Source organism: Aspergillus heteromorphus (assembly GCF_003184545.1).
Source record: "Aspergillus heteromorphus CBS 117.55 chromosome Unknown BO70scaffold_9, whole genome shotgun sequence".
Classification (NCBI taxonomy): Eukaryota; Fungi; Ascomycota; class Eurotiomycetes; order Eurotiales; family Aspergillaceae; genus Aspergillus; species Aspergillus heteromorphus.
Genome location: NW_020290414.1, coordinates 379,655 through 405,466, shown reverse-complemented (window position 1 = coordinate 405,466; position 25,812 = coordinate 379,655). Strand labels below are relative to the sequence as shown.

The window sequence follows — 25,812 nt, the reverse complement described above, 5'->3', positions numbered from 1 at the left end:
CTTTTCCGCCGTCTCCTCCGCCCTCCCGTCCATCCCACCAACAACCAACAACCAACTACCAACTACCGAGGGATGGCTTGATGAACCTCAGCCCACTAGCTCGTGGATAGCATAAACCATGTTCCTCTTCGGCCCAGCCTCTGGAAGCTCTACCAACCAATCTCCATTGTCTCGTGGCCATGGGCTCCGTCCGCCGTATACACTCTAGCGACTGGGTGACGGATTTCTTACGACACGTTCTGGAACAAGATGCGCCTTCGACGCTGCTACTTGTATGCTCGTCGAGGGAGCAGTTCCTAGAGCAGCTGTTTGCTGCGAGTCACATGCAGCAAAGGGAGACTGGAGAACGCCATTACATACTTACAAAAACCATCGGATTACTTTCCAAGTCGACTAGGATCAAGCTGGTCTTTTGTCCCACACTGGAGCATCTCCGGGCCTATATGGTGGTGATACAACCACAAGAGCCCCCCCAGCAGGGGTTAGACATGGAGGGAAGGCAAGCAGCACGTCCTATGATGGCGATCCTGGATCCTCTGGCGTTGCACCTCCCTACCTCGGAATTTTCTGCTCAAGGCCTGTCCAGAACGTTGGCCGCTGCGGTGGAGGTATCCTCACGAGCGGGGATGGATCTCGTGCTCTGCGAATGCCGAAACGCCACGGATCCTTCCGACAGGCAACGGGGCGAGGCATTGTGGCACACGCAGGTGCCACTCCTGAACAGTTTCGCACGGATAGGGGAGGAAACCGTCTCTTTTCGGAGAGGAGTGCCTGTGAAAAGAGTTGCACAGCGGTGGTTTGACTTCGAGAACGAGCATCCGGCCACTGACACAATGGACGTCTGAGTGTTTCGCGGTAAAAGAAATAGGAATTGACAGAGCTAAATGCAGCCGAGCGAGTATGTACTACAACTTATCACACCATGTAAACCCCAATAATCAACCGGGTATCCTTGAACCGACCCTTAACTCCCTAAAAACAATGACAAACCCCAGACTTATAGACATTTCTCCATGTCGGTGATGTAAAGCTTGATGTGCGACTCCAGTTTCAGGTACTCATCGTGGGCACCTTGAATCTCGCTCTCAATGTTCTCCTTGAGATCGGCCATCTGGGAAAGGTCAGTCGTGTATGCGAAACAGAGACAGGGGAACCTACCTTCTTCTCGGTCTGTTCGATCCGAATCCTCCTTCTCTCCATGTCGCGCTGCTTATCAGCACGCTCCTCGCGCAGCTGCTTCTGGACCTCCCGGAGCTCCTCCATACGGGTCTGCGCTGTCTCTGCCTTCTCTTGGGCGTTCTTCCGTAGAGCTTCGATCCTTTCGTTCCACCGCGACAGCTGCCGCTGCAGCAGCTTCTCTGTCTGCTCCACCTCCCTCACGTTATTTCCTCGCTCGGAAATCGCCTCCCTGTTCCTGGAAGCCCTCGATTCCTCCTCGTCCTCCTTTTGTATTTCCACAGAGATATCTTCGAGGAGCCGCACACACGCCTGCACATCGTTACTGACGACAGTGAACGTATCCGACGAGGTCTGCAGAGCTCTCGCCCGTCTCTCCATCGCATCAATCTGAGCCTTCTCGCGTAGCAAATTCTCCGAGAGATCAGTCAGGGATGACTGGAGAGAGAGCGGGCTCTCCATGACGTAGGGACGCAGTTTCTCAACCTCCTGTCGGGTACGGACGACCTTCTCCGTCTTCTCCTCCAGCTGTGCCTGCCGCCTCGCCTTGTCGACCTTGACCCGTTCCAGTGTCTCCGCCACGCGCTCCTGGTTCCGTCTCAACTCAAGCAGGCGGGCTTTCAGCTCGTCATTCCGTCTAACCTTGTCCTTCACTTGTGCTTCGTTGGCCTTCATGGTCCGGCGCATCTCCTCGAGACGCACCTCCATCTCTTGATTCTCGGCGTAAAGCGTATCGATGCGCGACTTTGTCTTCTCCGCCTTGTTGAAATGCTCATCAATGACAGGGGTTTGAGACTCGCGGAACCGGACGAAATTGATCAGGTAGGAGAATATCCGGATGAGTCGGTCGTGTGTAGGCTTCGTCAGATCTGTGAACGTAAAATCGTTGACACCGCACTGCATTAACGTATAGAGAGTCAGACATTGCTACTTCTGCTAGGGTCACTCGGAAGATCAGACGTACCTCCCCCATCAACCGTCGTAGACTGGTGAAGAACCCCATCAGATTGCGCGTGTCCGTGGGTACAATGTCGGGGTAGTCGCCAGAGACGTCGTCGGCTGCGGCACGCATGGCTGGCTCTACCGTTTCGCGGGTCATGTTCATGAGGAGTTCCGCAAACCATTCGAACACCATTTGGATCTGTTGCGGATTCGGCTTGATCAGGTCGGCGGCGGTGAACGGGATACCGATGTCGTTGATACATCCTGCGATCTCCTTGTCGGGCTGTTGACAGCATTAGAGCACTGTACCGCGTGGACAGACCAGCATGGCAGTAAACTAACCAGGCGCATCAGCGCATCGTTCTCGTCCTCCTTCTTGCGACCTCTGCCATGGTGTTGCTGCGAGCCATGGAACTGCTGGCTCATGCGTTGACTGTACGACATGGTTTCGCGCAATCCAGAAAGGAATTCTCAAACCGAGCAGCGGGGACCAGGGAGAGAATCAGTGCCGCGGGGTTGTGAGGGGGGCGCTGTCGCTGGGAGGGAGATGTTATGATGATTGTTTACTGCGCAGGACTCGCATGGCAACCGGAAGGGGACTAGTGCGGCCGGAGAGGGGCACGGCAGACAAACAGTGCAAACCTCCTCCACGCTTCCTTTTTCGATGACTCTTTGCGGCGGCATTCGGGATTCACGACAAGTTCCAGCTCAGCTCAGCTCAGCTTAGCTTGCATCTCTCAGCTGCTCGCCCATCCTCGGACACCATGCCAGCTCCCACATCAGGCGCGTCGGACGCCGCCAAGCCGTTCGAGTAAGCCACCCCCCTCAACTTTGTGCGAACTACCTTCTGCCCGCCGCTGCTAATATTCGCCGCCAGCATTGTCGCAACCTACAATGAGCTGCTCCGCTCCGACCCGGACTTGACGATGCCAATTGCGGCCATCGAAGCTTTGGTCCTCCTCCTTACACACTCCCCCTCGTCGACGATATCCGAGACGCTCGACCTGCTTGAGAAATCCACCGCACACTTGAAACAGTCCATCCCCAACCCCATTGGCCTCTCTGCCGGAACCGACCTCTTCCAGCGATACCTCATCACGACTCTGCAGCGACCGGGCCAACTCGGACCGGCGGGCGATTTCAATGCGATCAGGGCGCATCTGTTGTCGAACGGGCGGCTGTTCATCCGACGTGCGAAGGAGAGCCGAGACAAGATCGCGGCGTTTGGAAGAGGGTTCGTCCGGGACGGAAGCACAGTGTTGACGAATGGTGGATCGCGAGTGGTGGCGTCGCTGCTGCAGAAGGCAGCGGACGAGAAGGGAGGCCCGTCGGCCGTGCGCTTCCGAGTGATCTACGTCCTGTCGTCCGCCAAGCACGACGTCGACAGCTCTGGCGAGCCGGAGGGAATGCAAATGGTGCGCGCGCTCCGGGCGAAGGGCGTTCCGGTAGCGACGATCCCGGAGTCTGCCGTGGCGTATGCCATGGGAAAGGCCGACATTGTCATCGTGGGTGCCGAGGGTGTGGTTGAGAACGGAGGAATCGTGTCGCGGATGGGAACCTACCAGATCGGTCTTCTTGCGAAGGCCATGGACAAGCCGTTCTACTGCGTGGCGGAGAGTCACAAGTTCGTCCGCATCTACCCGCTCGGACAGTACGATCTGCCCATCGAACAGCGCGTGATCGACTTCAAGACGGAGGAAGAAGTGGCCGACGAGGCGAAGCAGCAGCAAGCGGCCACGCCCGCAGTCAGGCCCGTGAACTCGGCGGACAGCTCGGACGTGGTTGACTTCACACCGCCCCATCTGATTTCCGCGTTGATCACGGACAGCGGTGTCCTGACGCCGAGCGCGGTCAGTGAGGAGTTGATTAAGATATGGTTCTAGTTTTGTTTTTCCGACTCTGTGCCCGGTACTCTCCCGACAGATATGGAGTGCAGGGCTTGCGATGTTTTCTAAAAATGAATGAAGCGGATTGGCGTTAAGGTCATGATATATCCGGACGCTCAGGGCGTTTGTCGGCTTGAAATGTTGTGTCCGCAAATCTCAAAATTCAATAGACTAATGACTCGACTTGAGTCTTGAAAGATCTGGCCCATCGATTGCCGTGGAGATCGTTTGTAGGCTACCTGGTTGCTTACGGCTTTTCGCAGTCAATGTGTACTATTAGCCCGGCACAGGTCGAACACTCCTCTGCTCTCACGAATGCCGGCGGATGCAAGAACCGAAAAATCCGGACATAACAATTAACCCATCACCACACCTGCAGACTTGACTCTTATGTATAGCGACTTACAGCTTCGCTTGCTTTCCAAGTCCCCAGCAGCCATCAATGCCTGTCAACACTAACCCACAAATCCATACATCACGACCCAACTATCCACCTCCACAACAACACAAACCATCAAGAGCCATCCATCCATCCATCCATCCATCCATCCGTCCGTCCTCATAATCATACTCACTCCACGAAAACCCCCTCCCCCTCCGCCTCCCCCACACTCCAACCACAATAACCCCAAATACAAGCAAGGGCGACCATCCCCTTGCGTTATATCGACTACTACGTAAGTAAGTAAGTAAGTAAGTAAGTAAGTAGATGGGTATGTATATTCAAAGAAACGTGCGCCGGGACATCCACTCTCCAAATGCCAAACCAAACCAAGCCAAGCCGGGACTGGTTGGTTGGTTGGTTGGTTGGTTTCTACTCCGACGCCGACTGGTGCATGGGACTATTGACGGATGGTAGCATATCTACTTCCTTCTATGTATGTGTCTAGTCCGTACTGGTAGAGATGGTTCGCTGGATAGGTGATTCAGGAAATCAAGGTCCCGAAACATGGCGATCTTTTTTTTTTTTTTCTCTTTGCTGGATATAGATAGGTAAGGGATGTCTACTATTAGATGTCTTGAACAATTGAGAAATGGGCTAACGGTAGCGATGTATAGATAAGTAGTACCTGGGTAACCTAGGTATAGTACATATATGTATCTCTGCCAAGAGGACCAAATATAGTGCACATCATCACGGCCACGGTGCACGGGTGCACAGATACATACACAGTGTCCCCAGATCCTGGAACTGAAAAAAAAAAAGAAAGAAAGAAAGAAAGAAAGAAATTCAACTTTTGGGTAGTACGTAAGTAAGTACCTCCACATATCCCAAAGTCACAGTCCCAGATACCATTCGTCTAACCAAGACCATAAGGTAGTAAATATCCATGATGTATTTGCGAATATCATGCAGCAAAGAACTGTCATTATAATGAGTCGTAATTCATAACACGTCCAATCGAGGGGACTGTTTAACCATCATCATCATCATCATCATCATCATCATCATCATCATCATCATCATATCTCCAGGTAGTCGTAATCATAAACATAAGTCGTAACAAAATTTCCCAAATGCCATGGGAATATGGGATGTCCGCTCCGGATTCGGTCCATGCAATATATCCATCCCACTGAAAGCCCGAGAGATCACGAGGGCGAGCGAAACCGCCTGGTGAGAGTGAGAGAGTGAGGTCACCAGACATAGTCTCAGATCTCAGACCCAGGCACAACAGCGCAGCGACAAGCCAAGCGACTTCATCGGCAGCCACGAGAGTGCACTTCCACGCCCACATCGTTCATCACCCGATAAGATAATCCCAATTCCATTGCAGGGACAGGCCATGTCATGCCATATCATAGCATAGCACGACCGACTCCACGAATCCCAAACCCAACCCAGCCATATCATATCATATCATATCGTATATCCAGACGCTCCCTCAAAACGGATACACGTTCCACAAACAACCAGACCAAATAAACGATCAGGTGGCCTGGCCCAACCTCCCCGAAAAGCGGAGCGAGAAACGGATATCATCGGACGAGACACAGCGTTTCTATTTCCGACTCGTCTTCCAGAGACTTCACAAGCCCAGCTTAGCCTGGGGAGTCATGCGCTGCGCTGCGCTGCTCAAGCGGCGGCGGACATGCAAGTCGGGGTTCGGGATCAGTTTGAAATGCGACCAAGCTGGCAGGGGAAGGGGAAGGGGAAGGGGAAGGGGAATTTCTGGTCCAGGGAGGCAAAGGCGTAGAGGAGGAGGTAGCCGAAGGCTACGAAAAGCCATAGGGCGGCCATGGTTTGGTTTGGTTTGGTTTGGTTTGATTTGGGCTTGGGTTTTGTTTGGTGGAGGGATAGTGCTCGGGCTCGGAGGGGTTCGGATTCGGATTCGATGGTGTCGATAGTCAATAGTAGTTATGCTGTGTTGTGCTATGTTGTGTGCGCTGGGCTGGGCTGCAGTCTGCAGGGCCGTCGACAGGCGACAAGCTGGGGCTGGGGGAGGGGTACAGTGCTTTTGGATATAAATAGGATGGGATATGTATGTTGGTGAGCGAGAGTCGGGCCCGGGGATGTCACAGGCCAGATATAAATGTATTGTATATGGGGGTGGGGGCCTGGGAGTGTGAGCAAGAGCAAGAGCAGCTGCCCTTCTTGTCTACTTATGCTGTAATGTCTAGACCCTGCACGGTATCGAGAGGGGAAATCAGGGGCGGGGTTCGGTGTGATTGGAATCATCAGGGCCGCTGTCTGGTACCTAGTTTTACGCCGTACGGTGCAGTGGTTTGCGGGGAGAGGCCCAATCGGAGTCCCATTGCCGGTGGTCTGACTGAGGGTTTCTTCATGATGCGGTAAAAGGTGCATATTTACACAGGAGTTGATCTGCACCAATGTTCTTCGGTGGACTTGATCGGCTGCGTGATGTTGATCTGCTGATGGAGAGCCGAGCTGGCTGTCGGCATATCAACATAGACAGTGGGCGATGGGTCATGTACATAGTAGATACTGATAGTGTAGAAAAGAAACAGATGTCGAAGTCATTGTGACTGCAGTCGACAGCCCCAAAGTGCCCTGTAGCGGTGCCTGCATCTATTAATCTGGCGGTGTGATTAGGCCCTTATCAGATGGCGATATAGTACTTTGCACTTTGTATAGTAGTCAAAGACCAGGATGCGATCCTGGGTGCTTCATCGAGGTGTCCAGACAAGGCCAATCAATAGATCGACGATCTCAGATCGGGATTTATGTCATGGTGATTTATGCTCAACTCCCATGTGCCTATCCACCACTTACCACACACACACACACAGTAAGTAAGTGACCCGAGTTTAGCACTGGATTTTTTCCACGTCAGCCGATGGATCCGGCGGGCTTATCAATCGGCAACAACACATCATCTATTCCAGACAGACGAATCACACCGCCGGATGGGGCCGATGAGCAATCGCTGCCATCCACGGCTCCCCGTGCTCGCGGAAATGACGACGCCGGGTGATCATATCATGCCAGCAAATGGTTCCCCAGAATAATAATACAAAGGTCGAAGGCTTGAATTCGAGTCTTCTAGAAAGAAAAGAAGGCCGTCGCGGGGGTGGGTGAACCACACGTGCCTCTGGGAGGCGTGAACCATGGTTCCCTCGCGCTTTAGCCTTCAGGTCCCGCCGCCCCTCCGCGCGACCCGAAAGCGATGCAAAACAATGAGGCTATGCGTTTGACTTTGAGGCATGGGATTGGATTCACTGTCTGCCCGCGCCCGGCGCCCGCCGTGAAGGACGCTCGCTCATGTTAGGCAGCTCGCCCGATGGCCGTACGCAGAGGTTCTGCTAGATACTTTGGTTCTGCTGCGCGGCGTGCTTACTGCTGCCTCATACCTTGTAGCGAGTACCGTACCTACTTGCCTACCTGTCCACATACCTACTAGCCCTCCAAACCTCTCATCCCCTCCAGCATCTTCATGTCCTCTATCAACTTATATCATACTCTTTAAGCCCGGCCGTCCAGATTGTTAGCGTCACTGACAACCGCAATCCCCTGCAGCATCCATCCATCCATCCATCCGGACCAGCCCGACAAGACCGACTTTTAATTATTATCTATTGTGCAATCGAACCAACCCCGCCTCCGAGAATTCTCGCTGCCTGCCCTGTCTTGTCCGTCTGCGGCCCAAATTCGCAGAGATCCCGGTCCATCCGCAGCGCCAGGCCTGTACCCTACTAACCTACCCACCTAAGATCCGTTATTGCCTAAACCAAGACCAAATCAAAGAAGAAGAAAAAAAGAAAAAAAAAAAAAAAAAAAAGGCAGGCTTTTTCTATTCGATCTGTCCAGTGGCGTACAGGAGGGGTCCGGCATCTAAACCAATCGATTTACGACATCTCTTAAAGACACGGACCACATCACAGTACGACCACCAACCAGTACGGAGTCTCCGTACTACTGCTGTGTAGGAGCGCCAGCTTCAAGCCACACCCACCCGTACTAAGAAAGTATGGGCGCCGAGTCAATGCCAACAACGACAATGACAACGACAACAGCAGCAACAGCAACAGCAACAGCAGCAACCTCGCACCCACACGAGCCCTGCAAACGACGACGAGGGTCATCCTTCTTCGGCCTAGACGGATCCAACCCCAACCCCAACCCCAACCCGGGCCACACGCAGCCCACCACCACCAGCAGCGCCAACAATAACGCCCACAATAATCGTGGTCAGGACAGCCACGATTATTCCTGGTCAATAAAGAAGTTTCTGAGCCGCCATGTGAGCCGTCGATATCGGGTTCTGGAACGGGAACCGAACCGTCTCAGGAAGCGGTTCACTCAATAATTTTTTATTTTTTTGATTATCCCCTATTTCCTCCGGTCATACCTACAGTACCTACCTACTATACCTACTCCGTATATACCGTATATTAACGGAATGCGGGATGGGGATGGGGATGGGGATGGGGACGGGGACGGGGACGGGGATGGGAGGGAAAGGGAAGGAAATACACCTGTCACTTTTGATGGGTCCCTTATTACCTACTTTACTGACTGACTGACGGAGCTCAAGACAGGAGGAGTATGTACGGAGTACTACGGAGTACACAGCCTGCTATTTATCTACCTACCTACCTACCTACCTACCTATCTACTTGCTACTTGCTACTCCCTAAATATGATCCCGGACTGGGACTGGGTATATTACGGTCTACTACGGAGTGCGGAGTGTCATACTCATCTCACCATCTCGATTCCATGCTTACTTACTTACGGAGTACCTACCGGTATATGGCCGGCTGATCCATCCATCCATCCATGCCACCTCAATCAAACAGGGCAAGTCAGTTCATTTCTCGGAGAAGGTGGTGGTGGTAGTGGTAGTGGTACTGGTGCAGTGGATATCGTCGGGTTCCGCAGGACTTTCCATCCTTCCCACTCCTTCGCACGGCGCAACTTCTATTGGACCATCTGTAACTCTTATCAGTCAGTACCTACCTACCCAGGCGGTGTCGGTGTCGGTCTTCCGATTCTATTTCTTCCATCATCCTTTTCTTCTCTCATCAATATCGTCCATTAGTATGTGTCTGACAGTCGGTGTTGGTTTCTTTCCTTCTGTTTTTTTTTGTTTTCTTTCTATTTTTGCTTTTTCCCCCCCTCTACTGTACAGGTACTAGGTACTCTTGGCGTTGGTTTGGTTTTGATCCGATTCCGGGGGTTCTCGGCGGTACTTTGGGTATGTATGGACATATGTATATAAGTATTTTTCAACTTAGGTAGGTAGGTAGGTAGTTAGGCAGTATATCACGTTGTGTTGTGTCTATTGGATAGTGTGTGTGTGTGTGTGTGTGTGTGCTGATAGTGACAATGGTAGTGGTACTCGGTACTTACTATATAAACTTATATACTTATATACCTATATAGTAATGGGTTGGAATAGAGAGAATAAATTCCACCCACCCATCCAACATGCACGCGATAATAGCACGTACCTACTTCCCTATGGACTGCATTGAAATTTCGATACATCCAGATCTTTATAGTATAATATCCACCTCCATAAACCATCCTATATCCTAACCTCGGTAGATGGATGGATAGATAGATAGATATACTTATAGGTACCTCTCTCCTCATTTTCAAACCAACCGGACGCATTCAATACATCCACCCACCTACCTACCCACCGGTACCTAGGTACATACATACATACATACATACATACATACATAAATTCATATCTATTTATACGCGCTATACTCCGTAAACAGACAGACAACGCACAGAAAACCGTTGAACCTAAAGCTCGATGCAGGTGAAAGTGCAAGTACAAGTGCAGCTCCAAGCATGACGAGACCCCATAAATGAACCAATAATATAATACTGTGCATACTGCCACCAGTGCCGTGTCAACACAGCACAGCACAGCACAGCACAGCACAGCAACTCCGGCTGCCGACGTGGTGCCTTACAACAGCCGGAAAAGTATGACAGCGGAAAAAAAAAAAAAAAAAAAAAAAGAGAAAAAGATGCTTTGGGTGGGGTTAGTGTGTATTATTGCCTTAACTCTGATCTGGAAGTGTATTCTGTGGGGGGATTGTTGGTGGTGGTGGGTAGGTAGGTACTATAAGTAAGTAGGTATCTAAGTAGTGTGTCGTGGACAATATCTACTAGATAGTATATAGTATATACTTTACTCCGTACCCAGTAATCCGGAAGCATGAAAGATGGAAGTATAGAAGTGTGGAAGTGCAGCGGTCTGGCTAACTATCAGCTAACTAACCAACCCATTGGTTAGCCAGTCAGCCAGTCAGCCGGTCAGCCAGGCCGTCAGACACATCACATCGTGTTAGAAGTCAAGCTTGCAGTATGACCCAATCCACTCACGCTCGGAGGGAGGGAAGAAAACACCTGCGCTTCCCGTACTTAACCTCATGCGTCATTGTTGGTGCTGGTGCTGGTGCTGGCACGCCGCTCTGTGGGGAACATGATGCGTGGTATCTATCTAGGGTCTGGATGAGAGAGTCTTCTCGGAGAATTTCGGGCCACTGGGTGCCCAGGTGGTGGTGGTGATGATGATGATGGCGGTGGGTTAGTGGAGTCTGTCTGTCTGTCTGTCTGTCTGTCTGTCTGTCTGTCTGTCTGTCTGTCTGTCTGTCTGTCTGTCTGTCTGTCTGTCTGTCTGTCTCCCCGGACTCTATTTTTGGGGCTTCTATAGATAGGTAGAGAGAGAGGTGTTGTTCGGTGGAGGCTGGCTGACTGGCTCTTGGTATGGGTAGATGGATGGATGGATGGCTGCTTGCATCGGAGGGGAGACTGAGAGGGGTTGGAGATTGAGTGGCTGCATTATTTTGGGCGGGTCGAAACTTGAAAGTATCCAGCAGATGCAGATGAATAGATAGGTAGTGGTGTTGCTTTTCTTGGGCATGAGTCTGCGCTTGGTTTGTTTTCCTTAAATGCCTCGATTTCCTGCTGATAAATGTGGTATGACCTAGGAGACGGGTTATCTGCCGTTGAGTTAGCATATTGGCTGCATTTAACTATAGGAGGGTGAAGATAATGCGACACTTAGGCAGTTTTGGTTTTGTATCTGCGGACAGGAATAGCAGAGAGTGCTGTGGGATATTCAGCATTCAATTCACTGACCAGTAGCTATTCATTTTAACTGTCCATAATAGGAAGTTGAACGTGTGTCCAGCATATCCCTCTAGACGAAGAACATGGAGCAATCTTTCACAGTGCGGAGAATATGTAAAGCAGATGAAGAATTTGAGATGCAAGGCGCGCCAATACTCCATGGGAGGTGCGGTGCAGACTGCAGACAGAGTATTACCTAGTAGGCAAGTGCAGAGCTTTGCACATCGCACATACTCCACGTCCTGTTAGTTGTTGCATGCGCTCGAGTATTGGAAATGGAATTGGCATTTACAGTCATACCGTGCCAGCGCATTGGGGTTACTGCATATAGATATAGGTATGTGCCATGATGGCCCTTCCCTTCCCCTCACTTATACATTGGATGTGATATCCTAGGTAACTAGGTAGGTGTGTCTGTTTGTTTGCATGTAGATACTCCATACATCCTGCACAGACGGACTTGGTACAGTGGGTTGGGCTGTACTACCCGCCCTCAGGCTCATCAAGTCGATCGCCGGGTCTGTCGGTTAGAAACGCAACGGCCTTCAAATTCAATACCCACTGACTTACGGCGTATCTTACTATATAGATACAATCTAAAGACATGGGAAGTAAATTCTGGCCCGACCCACCCCACCCAAGGAAAAAGGAAATTAATCCGCCTATCAACAAAGGCGATCCTGCCGAGTTCGAGGGGCGATGAGGATTTTTTTTTTTGCAATGGATAGAAATCTTACTAGTGGGTTGAAATTGTCACAGCAAAAAACCCACATCGAGATACTCGATACTATCTACTGTGTAGTGTGCACATTAGATGGATACACGGAAGGCCGATGGGGATGACGTGCATGACGGAGACATGGTACTATCTCAGATGGATACGAGGACCGGGCCTTGATTGATTATTGTTATTTTAAGCCGATCGATAACCATGGTACTGGGGTAGGTACCTGACTTGCGGTACGGAGTATTGCTTGAGCCTTGGTTTTGATTAATGTTTACTATTTACACTTTACCTACATAGGTACTAGGCACCGAACAAGTTTTTCACTACTCCGTACTTCACTGCTGTCTGTCCACTCGTGGAGGGAGTGAAACCTCGAACTGTAAAAAGTGGAAAGCGCAAGTAAACAAGGGCCGGCCGGGGATGGATGGCATACCCGCTGTCCCATCCGTCCATCCACTCCGCACCTGCAAGGTGAAAGAGGCCAGAGTTCCAGTTAGTGTGGTCTAAGTCGGCCGGAATGTTTCACCTCCCCGTCTCTTTTCGGCGTCCAGATTGAGATCTGGCCGGGTCTTTGGGCCATCAGATGCAGGAACACTGAACTCTTGATCCACTGATTTGCGCTGGTCGAGCTCGACCCTGAGACCAATGGTATCGCCACGAAAGGGGGGGGTGTTGGTCAGAACTCAACGGGCTTGAAGGATACGCCTGACGCCATGGCTGTATTGAGATTCGAGGTGGCTTTGTCGAGCAGCCAGGATGGACAAGCTTCGTCCCTGTGCTTGCTTGAAAGCAATAGTATCGAACTACTTTTAGGCGAGAAGGCGTCATGGGTACCGGCGCATTGAACCTGCCCGTGGTACGTAATGCGTGAGGGAACGGTATACCTACGGAGAATCGGAGTACTGCGATAGTACCCTAAGGTGGTAAGTTAGTTGAGTGAAGGGAGACCCGGGTCTCCGATGGACTGGAACACCAGTAAGATTGGACTGCAATGGATCTTTGCAGTCTTTCCCGCACACGCGTCAGGTGGCTCGCGTGTGCCTGGCTTCGGCATTATCGGGCGAGTATATTTATTGTATAAGGGAGGAATAGTGGTAGGGAGGAGTGAGGGCAGCTTCTGCCCTTTGTGTGCGGGTGGGCGTCGCCACATCTGCAAACTGCAAGGACTGGCAGTAAACAATCAACATTATTAGACCCGAGGAAATTGCTTCCGCGGCCGGGTCGAGCGACGACTCAGGCCCGGCTAATTTAATTGATTGATTGCAGCTGACTTGAACGAGCCCATCGATGCACGTTGCCAAGTTGATGCCGTCCATCCCCGCCGGACGGACTTCATTTCCAGGACGATATAACAGGATGGGTCGTCGGGACGATCGACGCACATGGTGCTGAATTCGCGATGCTTGGAGGTTCGCAATCCTTGGACCCTAAAGACAGGAAGGAGGACAGGCGGACAGGCGGACAGGCGGGCTTGGGTCGGGAAATAACACCGACCCACAGGGAACAGACAATGAATTGGGAGCAGCAGCTCCCTAACTCACAATGGCGACTCGACCGTTAGGGGCTACGGGTCGTTTTACGTTATTGTCCTGGTGTGCACGCTTTGGCCACTGCAGACTGGACCTGTCAATGGCTGTCAGAATTGTCAGGTTAGTGGTCTAGCGAGCGGAAATTGAATGGGTTGGCGCGGGAAGTTAAACGCTGGACGAACGCCCATCGTGGTGGATGGGGGCGTGGCAGACACGATACCTGACTGACTCGGTTCCTGGGTAAGTAGATAGTATTGCCGAAGAGGATGCTTACCTACGTATGTAGGTAGGTACTAGGTATCTAGTAGGTGGTATGTGTGACCGTGTGGAATATCAACCCCAGCCACCAATCTCTCAGGTACTTACTTGTACCGATACCTGCCTAGTACCCATCTACTAGCAGCAGCAGGTGTAACGAACACCATGCCCCCGATGCATCTCTGGCAGGATCTCTCGATCTCCCAGTCCCCTCAGTTACGGTGATACCGGCTGGTAACATCGCTGCTCGACTCCGTATTTTCGTCGGGCTAAGCGAAACCAAGAGATTAGCACCACTTTTGGCTTAGGCCTCCCCACTGCAGGAGTCCATTGCTGCCATTGCATCGTCATTTGGCCCCTCCGCTGTTCCTCATGCTCCAGGTGGAATGATGGGGCCCAAAAGCTTAGGTAAGGTACGTGGTAGCGCTGACTGTATCGACGATTTCCCCGATTCCAGGATTTCAAGTAGTATGTTGGCCGAGAGTCATCCATCCAGCCTGCATGCGCCTCAGTCAGAAAGGATACCACCAGGAAAGTACCTTTTACGGGGTACTGCGACTCCCGCCGGTAAGGGGAGCGGAACCGGTGTGCTTGCATCCGCCTCCTGTAGTTATGGGAGTCATGAGCGGTGCGTCCCGGCGGTATGCCAATACTCCGTCGCTCGACAGAGTGCAGACAGACGGAATGTCGACATCAGCAGCCATTACCATTAATATTATTATCCAAACGCAAGCAATCTAGACCAGAGAGGGTCAATTGACCAATTGGCATACTGTACTTAGAGAGCGGGAACGCCAAGCGCTGCTAGTTGCGCATACATGATCCCGTCTTTTTAGATCACAATGCTCTCTCTCCATCCATGCTCATCAATCTCGATAGCCCATCGTACTGGTCGATTGTATCTGGCCGTAAGAAGATGCCCGAGTCGTGGAAGTCCAATTCCATGGAATATTCCATGACATCACACCCGATCGCAGAGCCGGGCACCAAAGCGGAATACGGCGAGTAATGAACCACTAGGAGATAATACGATCTTCAAGGGAGAGAGCGCCTTACCTCCTGCCAGTGCCCGGGGCACCTGAGGCTGTATGTAGATTGTATTGATGATTATCGTCTTGTCCTGGAGTGGTACTGTAAATTTGCCAGTGTCTGCCAGTGTTTGTCTGTCTGTCTGTCTGTCTGTCTGTCTGTCTGTATGGAGTAAGCCGCAGCGCGCAGCGTCGTGCAGAAGCCCGGGCGGGCAGTGTAAGTCAGTCAGTAAGCAAGCAAGTAAGCCAGTCAGCAAATCCGCCTTGAAGGCCCCGAAAATACTATACATTACCATACGAGCCTTCCCGGGCAGTTTTGCTTACTGTTGTTCCAGACTTCCAGTGTTGTGTTTACAGTGTTTACAGTGTTTACAGCGTTAGCTTCGTTTCTAAGTATGGAGTTGTGGAGTACGGCAGATACCATGGGTCACGACTGGCTAAGCGGTCCCTAAGGCAGGTACCAATGAAGTTGCCCCTAGTCGCTGTCTAACAATAATCGGATTGGGCTGCAATCTGGGCTGTCGAGAGTGCGACTACTAGTGCAGTAGTGAGTGACCTTTTTTTTTTTCTCCACACTGGATGAAAGAAATTTTTCTTTTCTCGACAATCGATTTTTGCGCCCGTTTTGAGTTGTTGTTCCCCACCCGATAGATATTACCTACTTAGAAAAGTAGATACACCTTGCTAGTTGAAAAAAACACTGTCTAGTCTGTAGTGGGTGTTCTATTGTTGTTGTTGCTGCTGCTGTTGCTGCAAGTATGTGCTGGCCCTCTCAGGCTGGTTGGTCGGTCGGTCGGTCTCCAGACTCTCCAGAAGGAGGAAAAGCCATTGGCGGAGGATTCGAGATGCTGCGGGAAAGGGAAAGGGGGGGCCAAAGGGGAGCAATGAGAGCGATGTAGGGCGGGTTGGTGCATATCATCCATCATCTGAACGGCCATCAATACAGTAATAATTTCGCCCAGCGATTAATAAGAATCCTCAGTCTCCAGTGGGTGGTTCTGCTGTGACGGCCGGCCCCGGGGGTCGACGGTGTAACCAACCGAGGCGATCCCCTGGTTCAGAAACGGGCGGGTTTGTTTGTCTCGGCCCTCGCAGTCCCTCGCTCTCGACCTGGACCGTTTGGGTAGTGCTGTGATGCTGTAGCGCTGGAGTAGTCTGGCGCTGTGCTGTATGCTGTCAAGTTCACAGTTAGATAGATACCTACTCGTCAGGCTCATCTCTTTCTCTACATCTCGTCTCCCTTTCCTCCCTCTTTTCCTCCTTTCTTTTCTTCCTCGCTTTCTACGGCCCCTCTTCCCTCCCATCCCCCATCCCCCCCCTTCCCCTTCCCCTCGTTCCCACTCGTTCACTCTTTTCTTTCGCTCTCCTTTCTTCCTCTCTCTCTCTCTTTCTCTCTCTCTCTCCTCCTTGTTCTGTTCGTTATCCTCGTCGTCGAGCTGGGTATCTTTTCCGCCACCCCATGTGGCGTGGCTCCGGGTCTCACTATTGCTACTAAACGGATTCCCACGCACTAGATACTTCCTGCTACGATTACCCGTTCGTTCTAAACCAATAGTGACCTGCTACGACCCCCTTCCCTCCCCCCTCCCCCCAGTCCAGTCCATACTACCCAGTAGTATCAGCGGCACACACACCACCCACACCCACACCAACACACCAACACACCAACACACCCACACCCACAACCACAACAACTACTTCTCCCTCTCTCCCACCGCTTTGGATGTCTCGGCTCGCCTCCGTGACCTGAATAAACCACCTGAGATCCGTGAATCCTCTCCTCTTTCCTTCTCCCCTCCGCCTGCGTATCAAGTTGCTTTGTTCTTTCTGCCCTTCGCCCCGTGCCTTGCCGTCCCTCGCCCTCGGATTCGCCTGCTGGTCGCGTGTCTACTCCACCACCCCCCCCCCCCCCCCGGTCCTTCCTCATGAGTCCAGTCACCCGGTTCATCTTCGCCTCCGACAAGACAATACCAGTGTCCACGTTTGACTCGTGAGCGGGACGAGGCACCCCTGACCAGACGTCATGGCGATATGGCCGTTTGGTCGCAAAAATAAGCGGCATACGATTCAGCTCGATGCTCCGGCCGCCGTGGCAGACGTCCCGCCGACGCAGGACCCTCGCCACAGCCTCGACAACAGCAAGTTAGGCAGGAAACTGTCCCGGAAGCATTCCAAGCGGCAGAAGAATCGGCACGCTCAGCCGGTGGATGAAATCCCGAGTGCCCTGCGCGATGCTGCCCATCCGGCGGCCTCACAGCCTGTCCAGTATCCTCCACCTACGTCACATGGTGAGCAGCCGGCCCCGATGAAAGAAAACCACCGCCTTCCCGCCTCCCGGACGGGCCAGCACTCCGACGGCTACACCACTCACTCCAACATGAGCCACGATCCTCCGTCGGTGTCTCGGTCTGCCTCGTTGCTGAGATCCAAGCGGAGCGAAAATGGCCCGGCCGTGCTGAAGAAAAGGCTGAGTAAGCGGAAGGCATACGAAATCGCCAGGGAGCGCGAGATTCGCATGATGGCTTCCGCTCCGATCGATATCCCCCGTCGTCCCTCCCCGCTGCCCAGTGAGCAGTTCTCCGTCGAGACGCGCAGGGGTGCCGGAACTCAAAGTCGACGTTCGGATCGGCACGTATCTGACGTCAGTCTCTCCGGGCGGGACTCGGCGGCATCCTCCCTTTCCGACGTCTTCGAATCCTATACCTTCAAGGTCAACACCTTCGCTGCCTGGACGCCGCGTCCTATCATCCGCTATGTGGAAGCTCCGCGGGTGTCGACCGCCAAAAGCCAAAAGCCGACCGAAGCCTCCATCCGGAGGGACAAAACCACACCGCACACCGCTCACGACGAGAACATCCACTCGAAGAAGCGGGTAGATAGGCTGGCCGATGATCTCGATGCGGGCGCTCTCCGAGAGTTGCTCGATCGAGACCGCCGGCGTCGGGAAAGGAAGCAGGTCGACGACCAGGAAAAGCTCCATCGCAAGCTGCAACAGGCGGCTGAACAACAACGACAGCAGGAGGCAGCTGAAGAAGCCTCTCAGAACCCGCAGACTCAACCCGAAGCCTTCTCGGAATCTCAGCGTGGCCGGCCTGGTGCTGAAAGCCGCGTGGAGCCCGACCGGGAGGGCGACGATGCCCCGCGCATTAAGGCAGCCAACACGTTCCCGGGCGGCGAACCTTCGGGGTCATGGCTGAGAGGCGCTTCCAAAGACACCGCACGGCATGCCCATGAGTCCATGGAAAGCGTTCATGTCATCGGCAATATAGATGATAGCTCCATTCGGGGACCGAAACTCGGCATGCGCCGCAGCTTTGCTCCGTCCCAGGACATGGGGATGTCCCGTAGCGATCTGTCTCACTCTCCCTCCCGACGTGAGCTTTACAGCCCGACTTCTTCACAGCTCTATGGCATGGGCCGCGAATCCACATCCGATGTGTCGCGGACAATAGACTCGGACCGGCGCCTGTCTGACCATAGCAGCGGACGTGTCAACACCATAACCTCCATCTTCCGACGTGGTAGCTCGCGTCTCAAGCGGAGCTACCGCGAACGGTTCCATGAACGCACCCCGGAATACTCGAACCCGTCGCATGAATCTTTCTTCAAGGTTCAGACGCAATCGTCGGGTCCGCCGCCGTTTGTTCCTCCACGCACCTTCCTCGGCTCAGGCACCATCAAACGGTCGCAGTCGAAGTTTACCGAGCACTTTGGCGACGAGCCCCTGTCTCCACCTGACTCACGCCTCCAATCTCCTGATATACCTGAAGTGTTGGACGAATTCGAAAGAGAGAATGAGATGGCCGATATGAATGTGGGAACACAGTATCCCATCCCTAGTTCTGGGTCTGAAGCCCAGGATATCCAAAATAACCGACATCAGTCTTGGACGGGCGAAAGCTGGGAAAGTAACCCGGACAACGTTCCCTTGTCCCAATCCTTAGCGTCGATCGACTCTGAAGGGTCTTGGATGTCGGGGCAATTCCTGCGGCGTATATCCCAAAAGAAGGCAAGCAACCCCCTTCGAAGCAGCCTGAGTTCGTCGCAAAATATCATGGAAGAAAGACGCGACGGCCCGAAGGACGAGGAGATCCCCACCAACGAGCCGCTCGTCCGATTCGGAACCAACCAGGAGGATACCCCCAAAGCCGACACGGATAGGCCTGGTGCGGAGCCCGACAAGGAGATGGCCATGGGCCAGGTACCTGAACACGCAGAAGAAACCTGGCATGATCAGATTGCACGGCGACCGGTGCTCGTGGCTCCGAGCATTCGTCCCAAGTCTAACGAAGGTCTACTGAGGAACGTTCAGTCGTTCTGCGCCGACGAGGAATTCAGCCCCATCGAAGAGCATTCCGGGGAGTTTGAGTTCGAAATGCAGGACGAGCCCGACAGCGGACATCTCAACTGAGCCAGATTCTCCGTGGGGGAATCCTACTTCTTATCCCTCGGGGTCGACATCTGTGACGCCATGATCTTCGGGGGACGTTCACCAGGACATGGTTGGAACCACGGGTGCCATGCTCCGTTATTTAATCTTTCCACTTTATACCCCAGTCACTCATTTAACCCTTTCCTATGTCACTCCTTTGTTGCAACTGCCCCCTTCCCCTCTCCCCCTACATGGCGGGTTTTGCGAAGACCATGGCGCTTGACGTAGCCATGCTTACATTCTCAGACGCTCTCACCAAGTCCGGCACGCGGCTTGCCCGTGCTCCTGTCTTGTTGGTGGGCTTTGTTAGTTTTCGAGTTTGTTGATACCCCCACATCAGCGGAAGTTTGAATGAGTCGCCTCGATCACCCAAGAATGGTGCTAATCAGCACTTGTGTGTGTGTGTGTGTGTGTGTTTGTTAGACTTTGAAGCATTCTCATTCTTCAGTTCAATGCACATATTGTGACATAATCTATCTGTTCTAGTTTCTCGTGTTGTCTAGTATGGGCCGTACCCGACCCTTCTTTTTTTTTTTGCCCCTATCCCCCGTGCTATTGTTTAATGTTTGTTTGGTTCGGAAGAACAACTCGCCGCTCGCTCGATTACCCCGTCCGGTTCTCTGTTCCTGGGAGTCGGACGCAGCTGGATCTCCCGTGGGGATCCTGGCCGAGTTCCTGTATCTTATGCTCAGACCCTTTTCCCGGACCCGTTGTCTCATAGATGGCTTTCCTGATACGCTCCTCATGCATGTAAATAAAGACTACTTGACGTGTCCCATGGGGGCCTGATAATTTGATCAGATCTGATGCTCTTGAAGTTCACTGGCTACTACTACTTGCTAGTACTGCGTACAGAGCAGGAAACCCCCAGCTGTCACATGACCAAGAAGCTCGGTAAGCTGCTTTCTGCCCCAGGCCCGAAGGTTGCTGCCCCAGGCACCAACAATCTGTCCAGACCGGTCGCGATTCATAAGCAAGGGCAGAGCACGTCATTTGCTGCCGCCGCTTTAGGGCCTCCACCGCTGTCAGTCCGCTGCCGAACAGTCTTCACCCTCGAACCGTCCTGCAACCCTTCACCATTGCCGACCAGCCAATTCCACCAGCGTCCCGTAAACATTAGTTTTCTGTCCGTCGCAGCACGATGCCCTCTCCTAGCCTGACAAATCCGGCAGTGGTTCGACTGACCGTGTCGCGCGGCGCCTCTTGGTAAGCACCTCCCTCCCTTGAGGCCCTTCCAGGGCGCCCTTCAGGCTTCTCGCCGGGACACGCTTAGTCAGAGGCGGGCGGTTCCCCAACGTCATGGACGGGCGTATAAAAAACGAATTGTGCCCCTCCTGGGCTGAGCCATGCCCCTCATTCCGAGCTAATCGTTCGTCTGAACCCGTCCATAGTTTTAAACCATCCACTGTCTTCTCCTCTTCTTCTCCTCTCTCTCTCCCCTCTTCCTCCGCTGCTAGATTCTTCTCTGTCCGAACTTCCACTAGAACCGCAGTAGCGCCCTCTCTCCTGCGTCCGACCCCGGTCAAGAACTTCCCCACCACCACCACCAACTTTAACAACAACTGCCGTCGCGCTTTCTCTTCCTCTTCCTCCGCTCAATTCTCCCCTTCGTCCACCATGTCTCACGGAAACGTCGTCTCTATCACCTCGTATGTGGTCCCTCCCTCCCTCTCCTTCCCCATCCCCATCCCTCTCTCCTTCTCTCCCCCTTCTCCCTCCCCATCTCCATCTCCGCCTCCCATCTCCGTCCTTCCCTCCCCCTCCTAAAGAACCAAGCTAACACCCCACTTCCCCCCAGCGCCGCCGAGTTCAAGGAGAAGGTCCTCGACGCCGAGGAGCTTGTCGTCGTCGACTGCTTCGCCACCTGGTGTGCTCCCTGCAAGGCCATCGCCCCCAAGGTCGCCCAGTTCTCCGAGATCTACCCCCAGGCCAAGTTCTACCAGATCGACGTTGACGACCTGTCCGAGGTCGCCGCCGAGCTCGGTGTCCGCGCTATGCCCACCTTCATCCTCTTCAAGAACGGCGAGAAGGTCTCCGATGTCGTCGGTGCCAACCCCCCCGCTCTGGAGGCTGGCATCAAGGCTTTGATTGCTTAGATTTGAGATAATGGGATACATGTTGTTGTTGTTGGTGTATGTGTATGTGTATTCGTGTGTGTATGTGGGCAGACAGTGAATATTAGGTAATGAATGATGGGGTTTTGATACCCGTCTTTCAATGGTTTACTTCTTATTTTTTTGTTGGGGTGGGGTGTGAGGAGTGAGGGGTGAGGATGGAGCGTGTATATGGGGAATGTAGCTGTGTAGTATGTAGAGATTGTCCGGTTTGTAAGGGTGGAGTGAGATGGAATTTCGGTCTGGTGCTGTCGCATCCAGAAGTCTTGAGGGGATCACCGTGGCTGGATATCTATCAACATCTATCGAATTCACATCCCAGTCAGTCAGGGATGAACGGCTACAGGTATTAGCAACATAATCATACTTGCTATACCTTATATACCTTACCTGCCGTAATAACAGCCACTGCTCCTCTTCCTGATATACTAGCCACATTGCACCATGATCACCAGCTCAATACCTACCGACCTTACTTGGGTACTTGTTGAGTACTGTACAGTAGATATAGTAATCTGCCCCTGCCCAGCCCTGGCAGCTTGATGTACCTATCATCCATCTCCCATGCCCCCCCTTTGCACCCCTGCAAGTGCACGAAGTCCCCTCCCCTCCCCAAGGATATGACTTTTTTTCTTTCAGCCCACACTTCCCTCCTCTCTTCTATATTATCATTTTTATACCCGTCCCGGATGAATTGAAATTGACAATACCGTGCAGGTGGTAACTTAATTAATCCATCAATTTGATCAATTAACTGATAAATTTTGTTTTCTAAAAACAAAACAAAACAAAACAAAACAAAACAAGATCCGGTATGATTGACCATCTCATAGAACTGAGTTCCCATTGGCATTGCACAGGCAAAAGAGTTGTTTGTTGCATCGGTGGACTTATCTGTTTCTGTTAGATAGTATCAGTAAATAGGATGTAGGCATGGTTAAATGAGAGTTTTATACGCATCTTAGTCTATTTGTTTCTACCGATAGTCTATCTACCTCTCTTGTTCGGTTACCGCGGGGGTTTCTAGGTAGGTAGGTAGGTAGGTATGAATTCTGTACCGGGGTAGAGGGCGAGGGGGGGCAGGATGTGCATATGAGTTGAGTGCCTTTGCCATTGTTAGATTCCTTGGTGCTGTGTATGGAATGGAATGGGGGGGGGGTATTGTTGCCTACGTTCCTACCTATACCTAACTAACCAACTACCTCGAGAAAACGGCACAGCTCCGCGTGGGGTAGACTGTCCAGTAGGCGCCTACCTACAGAGATACTGATGCTGTCCGCTTGTATCTACCTAGGGTACTCGGAATGACTTACCCCTATTGACGGGGTATTCGCAAGGATGGAAATTATGCACTAAGGAGGACTTGCCGGGAGTGAGACTTGGAATTAAACTATGTGTCAAACCCAGTATCATTGAGTATCACGGCTACTTAGGTGTCTGGACACCTTTTTAGTCGAGTGGTCTTTTTGGTCTGTCACTATGTGTGATCATCATCATACTTACCTTATTACTTCATTTGGGGGGGGGGGGTATATATACTAATAGGATGTCGCATTCCAGTGCCCACTGTTATAAGCTGATAAATTTGTACCCGAAAGAAAAAGTCTACTTCGGCCCCGGCCCTCTTGCTATGCCTATATAGAAAAAAATTTTCTTAGTAGACTTCAATACTGAACTCAACCCATCTCCTTTCCAGCGGTGAGCGCCAAACCCACACACACCCCGAGGCCATTCAAGGGCCCCAGACATACAACACAACATAGAATATCTCTCCACTTGATAGAAACAGACGGAAATACCTACGAAGTCCACTGCTAAGTCCAATAAGATCCATGCACCGCATCACCGAGGTTAACCCGCGGATGAGGTGAACTATCCAACTGCTTGACTGGCCTAGATACTTACTCAAGCCACGCGGACCTGGTGGGTATGCGATGTCAAAGCTTCTGGAGAGACACGTAGTTCAGATAAACAGTATATTAGGTTTTAATTTGCGTAGATTAGAGATCGTCGGTTGGATTTTCGATTGATTATTTACTCTGTAGATAGTTACTCTGTAGATGAAATTTCCTTACTAGAAGGAATCATGTTATACGTTCATTTGCCCATTATTGAGCCTGCAATCTGGGATCTAGAATCTAGAATCTAGAATCTAGGGCGTGGGGGGTGTGGGTAGATGGAGATAGCCTAACTCGACAGTATGGATGGGATGGATAGATAGATGGTAAGTTCCACGAGGTGCGATCGATAGTAATCTTCATACTCTAATAATGTCCAACAATAGGGTTGAATACATTAATTAAAATAGAATTATTACCTCAGCCTCATACACACCACCTCTAGATCTGACATCCCAGGGCCCCGGTATCATGCATGCATACTGCATAGACAGGGTAGAAAGTGAAGAAGAAGAGTTCTTGGCTAGAACTTTCCTCAATCCCTGGCCATAACTATTCCTCTCGTAGTAATACTGTGTGTATAACTAACCGGACCCATCAACGGACTCATGCCACTAGCCACATGCGGGCGGGTTCCGATGCCTCATTTATGGAGTACATACTAAGTAGGTAAACGGGGGCTTGATTGAAATATTGATTGATGTTCGGGTTGCTCCGCAGATCAACATGACTATTTGACTGACTACTCCGTACTCGGTACCGTATTGTAGGTGGGTGAGCTCAATATTGGGGTATGGGCATGCATGCTTGTTTCTTTGTTCTTGCTATCCTACCTATTCCACCTCTGTCTTAAACTTGTGCTGTAGAGCTCTCTGTACGCAGCTCGATAGCTACAGCTACAGCCCCCAATTTGTCGATCCCCTTACTACTCCATATCGGCGCTGGTCCCGCCCGAATGACGGACATCTCTCGGTCAAGCTAGAGCTCCAGTCCAGGATGCGGGCCAAACAGCAGTAGTCAGTTAGTCAGTTAGTCAGTTAGTAACGCGGCAGTGACACCCCCCCCCTCCTTCCTTTAGCACCACGTGCAGGAAGGATTGCACTACTGTTGGGGTGGTGTTTTGTTGTGTTGTGTTGTCTTGGGTTTGCATTATATTATCTATCCTGCGACTGGCTTATTTCCCTCCCGCAGGAGAAACATTTCTAAAAAGCATTAGTCGAGGAATCGCCTTCACGTGCGTGCGATATTAGATAAAACTGGAGTTAGTACTTTGTACTCCGTAGGTTGCCCCGTCATATAATTTAATCTAATCGTGGGTAGTCCGGCCCGGGCGAGAGTGCAGAAGGCCGAGCTACTCCGGGGGCCGTTTATGCACGGCCGCGGATGTAGAAAGACAGACAGACAGACGGGTGTTGGGTTGGTCAAAGGGGGAAAGGAGAACTATCTAGGACCAGGGAGGGTGGCATGATAGAGATATGTCTGACTCGAGGTAGATATTTCTGGAGGGAAGGATCGAGGATCTTCCTAGGTGACGCTGCAGGATTCGAATATTCAAGTAGCGTGCCTGGTGGCGTGCTGGTTTCCAGGGGGCAAGGTCGACTACTAGACTATATCTAGTAGTCTGATTATCTGCTGGTGATATCACGTACCAACCCGGTGGGCACTCTTGACTCTGACAGGTGACGAATCAGTTCTGGCCCCTGCGTTTGTCTGCGGACTGAACGCTCCTGCTGATCCGGGCCCAACTACCACTGTTGGGTGGGTCAGTGCCAACATTCGCCGACTGGTTGGATGCCATGCAGTGTGATTCAATATTCAGTCAACAGTGATTCACAGCCTTATCCATGGTTGTTCAACGTCTCTATTCAGCCCAGTGTTATCTGATTGGCGACAAATGAGACAGAAAGCAAGGTTTATCCAGAGTGGTCGAACGTTAACCGTGCTCAATAATTGGGTCTCCAAATCCCGGAGAGCCCAGCCCAGCCAAGACCGGATTGTCAGGATCGTCGAGCTTATGTAGAATAAGAATAGCGTGACGAGTAAGGATGGTTTGTTTTTTGGTTCTGACCATGCTTATCCGGCGTAAATGGATGGCTATTGAGGAGTCAATGGTCACTGGCCGGTGGCCAGACCGATTGATGACCCAGGGGCCAGAAACAGGGGGCTATCGGCAGGTTATTTATCTGCGGGAGTTTCTAGCCTGGCGTACCTATTCGTGGCTTCGTGGGGAGTGTCACTGTTACCCCGTCCATTCCGCCGCG

General features: G+C 51.9%; 8 protein-coding genes across 8 annotated transcripts; 6 read left to right on the top strand and 2 right to left on the bottom strand.

Moving 5' to 3' along the window:
- Positions 1 to 38: 38 nt before the first annotated feature.
- On the top strand, positions 39 to 913 carry BO70DRAFT_361264 (uncharacterized protein). Its single transcript, XM_025543004.1, has one exon. The coding sequence runs from the start codon at positions 180 to 182 to the stop codon at positions 843 to 845; it is 666 nt and encodes a 221-aa protein (XP_025400214.1). The 5' UTR covers positions 39 to 179; the 3' UTR covers positions 846 to 913.
- nuf2 (kinetochore-associated Ndc80 complex subunit NUF2) lies at positions 892 to 2,656 on the bottom strand. The gene is made up of 4 exons (XM_025543003.1): positions 2,461 to 2,656; positions 2,141 to 2,401; positions 1,159 to 2,073; positions 892 to 1,111 (listed from the first exon to the last, which is right to left on the bottom strand). The coding sequence occupies exons 1-4, from the start codon at positions 2,560 to 2,562 to the stop codon at positions 998 to 1,000; spliced, it is 1,392 nt and encodes a 463-aa protein (XP_025400213.1). The 5' UTR covers positions 2,563 to 2,656; the 3' UTR covers positions 892 to 997.
- Positions 2,657 to 2,802: 146 nt separating this feature from the next.
- Positions 2,803 to 4,234, top strand: BO70DRAFT_334838 (translation initiation factor eIF2B subunit alpha). Its single transcript, XM_025541036.1, has 2 exons — positions 2,803 to 2,929; positions 2,996 to 4,234. Exons 1-2 carry the CDS (start codon positions 2,883 to 2,885, stop codon positions 3,999 to 4,001), a joined length of 1,053 nt encoding a protein of 350 aa, XP_025400212.1. The 5' UTR covers positions 2,803 to 2,882; the 3' UTR covers positions 4,002 to 4,234.
- Positions 4,235 to 5,240: 1,006 nt separating this feature from the next.
- On the bottom strand, positions 5,241 to 5,793 carry BO70DRAFT_361260 (uncharacterized protein). The gene has a single exon (XM_025543002.1). The coding sequence runs from the start codon at positions 5,741 to 5,743 to the stop codon at positions 5,420 to 5,422; it is 324 nt and encodes a 107-aa protein (XP_025400211.1). The 5' UTR covers positions 5,744 to 5,793; the 3' UTR covers positions 5,241 to 5,419.
- Positions 5,794 to 8,434: 2,641 nt separating this feature from the next.
- BO70DRAFT_351999 (uncharacterized protein) lies at positions 8,435 to 9,868 on the top strand (the record flags this gene model as incomplete). Its single annotated transcript, XM_025541765.1, has 5 exons — positions 8,435 to 8,707; positions 9,002 to 9,414; positions 9,606 to 9,664; positions 9,705 to 9,708; positions 9,853 to 9,868. The coding sequence occupies 5 exons, from the start codon at positions 8,435 to 8,437 to the stop codon at positions 9,866 to 9,868; spliced, it is 765 nt and encodes a 254-aa protein (XP_025400210.1).
- A 7,150-nt stretch (positions 9,869 to 17,018) lies between these two features.
- On the top strand, positions 17,019 to 19,602 carry BO70DRAFT_229698 (uncharacterized protein). The gene has a single exon (XM_025538781.1). It carries the CDS (start codon positions 17,131 to 17,133, stop codon positions 19,516 to 19,518), a length of 2,388 nt encoding a protein of 795 aa, XP_025400209.1. The 5' UTR covers positions 17,019 to 17,130; the 3' UTR covers positions 19,519 to 19,602.
- Positions 19,603 to 19,902: 300 nt separating this feature from the next.
- Positions 19,903 to 20,405, top strand: BO70DRAFT_229705 (uncharacterized protein). The gene has a single exon (XM_025538782.1). The coding sequence runs from the start codon at positions 20,044 to 20,046 to the stop codon at positions 20,326 to 20,328; it is 285 nt and encodes a 94-aa protein (XP_025400208.1). The 5' UTR covers positions 19,903 to 20,043; the 3' UTR covers positions 20,329 to 20,405.
- A 489-nt stretch (positions 20,406 to 20,894) lies between these two features.
- BO70DRAFT_379009 (thioredoxin family protein) lies at positions 20,895 to 22,076 on the top strand. The gene is made up of 2 exons (XM_025545307.1): positions 20,895 to 21,188; positions 21,338 to 22,076. Exons 1-2 carry the CDS (start codon positions 21,157 to 21,159, stop codon positions 21,633 to 21,635), a joined length of 330 nt encoding a protein of 109 aa, XP_025400207.1. The 5' UTR covers positions 20,895 to 21,156; the 3' UTR covers positions 21,636 to 22,076.
- The last annotated feature ends 3,736 nt before the right edge of the window (positions 22,077 to 25,812 follow it).

Excerpts from the sequence above, each read along its gene's own strand:
- BO70DRAFT_361260 (XM_025543002.1), bottom strand. The coding sequence starts at position 5,743 with ATGTGGGCGTGGAAGTGCACTCTCGTGGCTGCCGATGAAGTCGCTTGG.
- nuf2 (XM_025543003.1), bottom strand. The coding sequence starts at position 2,562 with ATGTCGTACAGTCAACGCATGAGCCAGCAGTTCCATGGCTCGCAGCAA. Across the intron at positions 2,402-2,460 it reads ACGATGCGCTGATGCGCCTG|CCCGACAAGGAGATCGCAGG; the intron begins GTTAGTTTACTG and ends TGCTGTCAACAG. Across the intron at positions 2,074-2,140 it reads TACGACGGTTGATGGGGGAG|TGCGGTGTCAACGATTTTAC; the intron begins GTACGTCTGATC and ends ACGTTAATGCAG.
- BO70DRAFT_334838 (XM_025541036.1), top strand. The coding sequence starts at position 2,883 with ATGCCAGCTCCCACATCAGGCGCGTCGGACGCCGCCAAGCCGTTCGA. Across the intron at positions 2,930-2,995 it reads GACGCCGCCAAGCCGTTCGA|CATTGTCGCAACCTACAATG; the intron begins GTAAGCCACCCC and ends ATTCGCCGCCAG.
- BO70DRAFT_361264 (XM_025543004.1), top strand. The coding sequence starts at position 180 with ATGGGCTCCGTCCGCCGTATACACTCTAGCGACTGGGTGACGGATTTC.
- BO70DRAFT_229705 (XM_025538782.1), top strand. The coding sequence starts at position 20,044 with ATGGGCCGTACCCGACCCTTCTTTTTTTTTTTGCCCCTATCCCCCGTG.
- BO70DRAFT_379009 (XM_025545307.1), top strand. The coding sequence starts at position 21,157 with ATGTCTCACGGAAACGTCGTCTCTATCACCTC. Across the intron at positions 21,189-21,337 it reads AACGTCGTCTCTATCACCTC|CGCCGCCGAGTTCAAGGAGA; the intron begins GTATGTGGTCCC and ends ACTTCCCCCCAG.
- BO70DRAFT_229698 (XM_025538781.1), top strand. The coding sequence starts at position 17,131 with ATGGCGATATGGCCGTTTGGTCGCAAAAATAAGCGGCATACGATTCAG.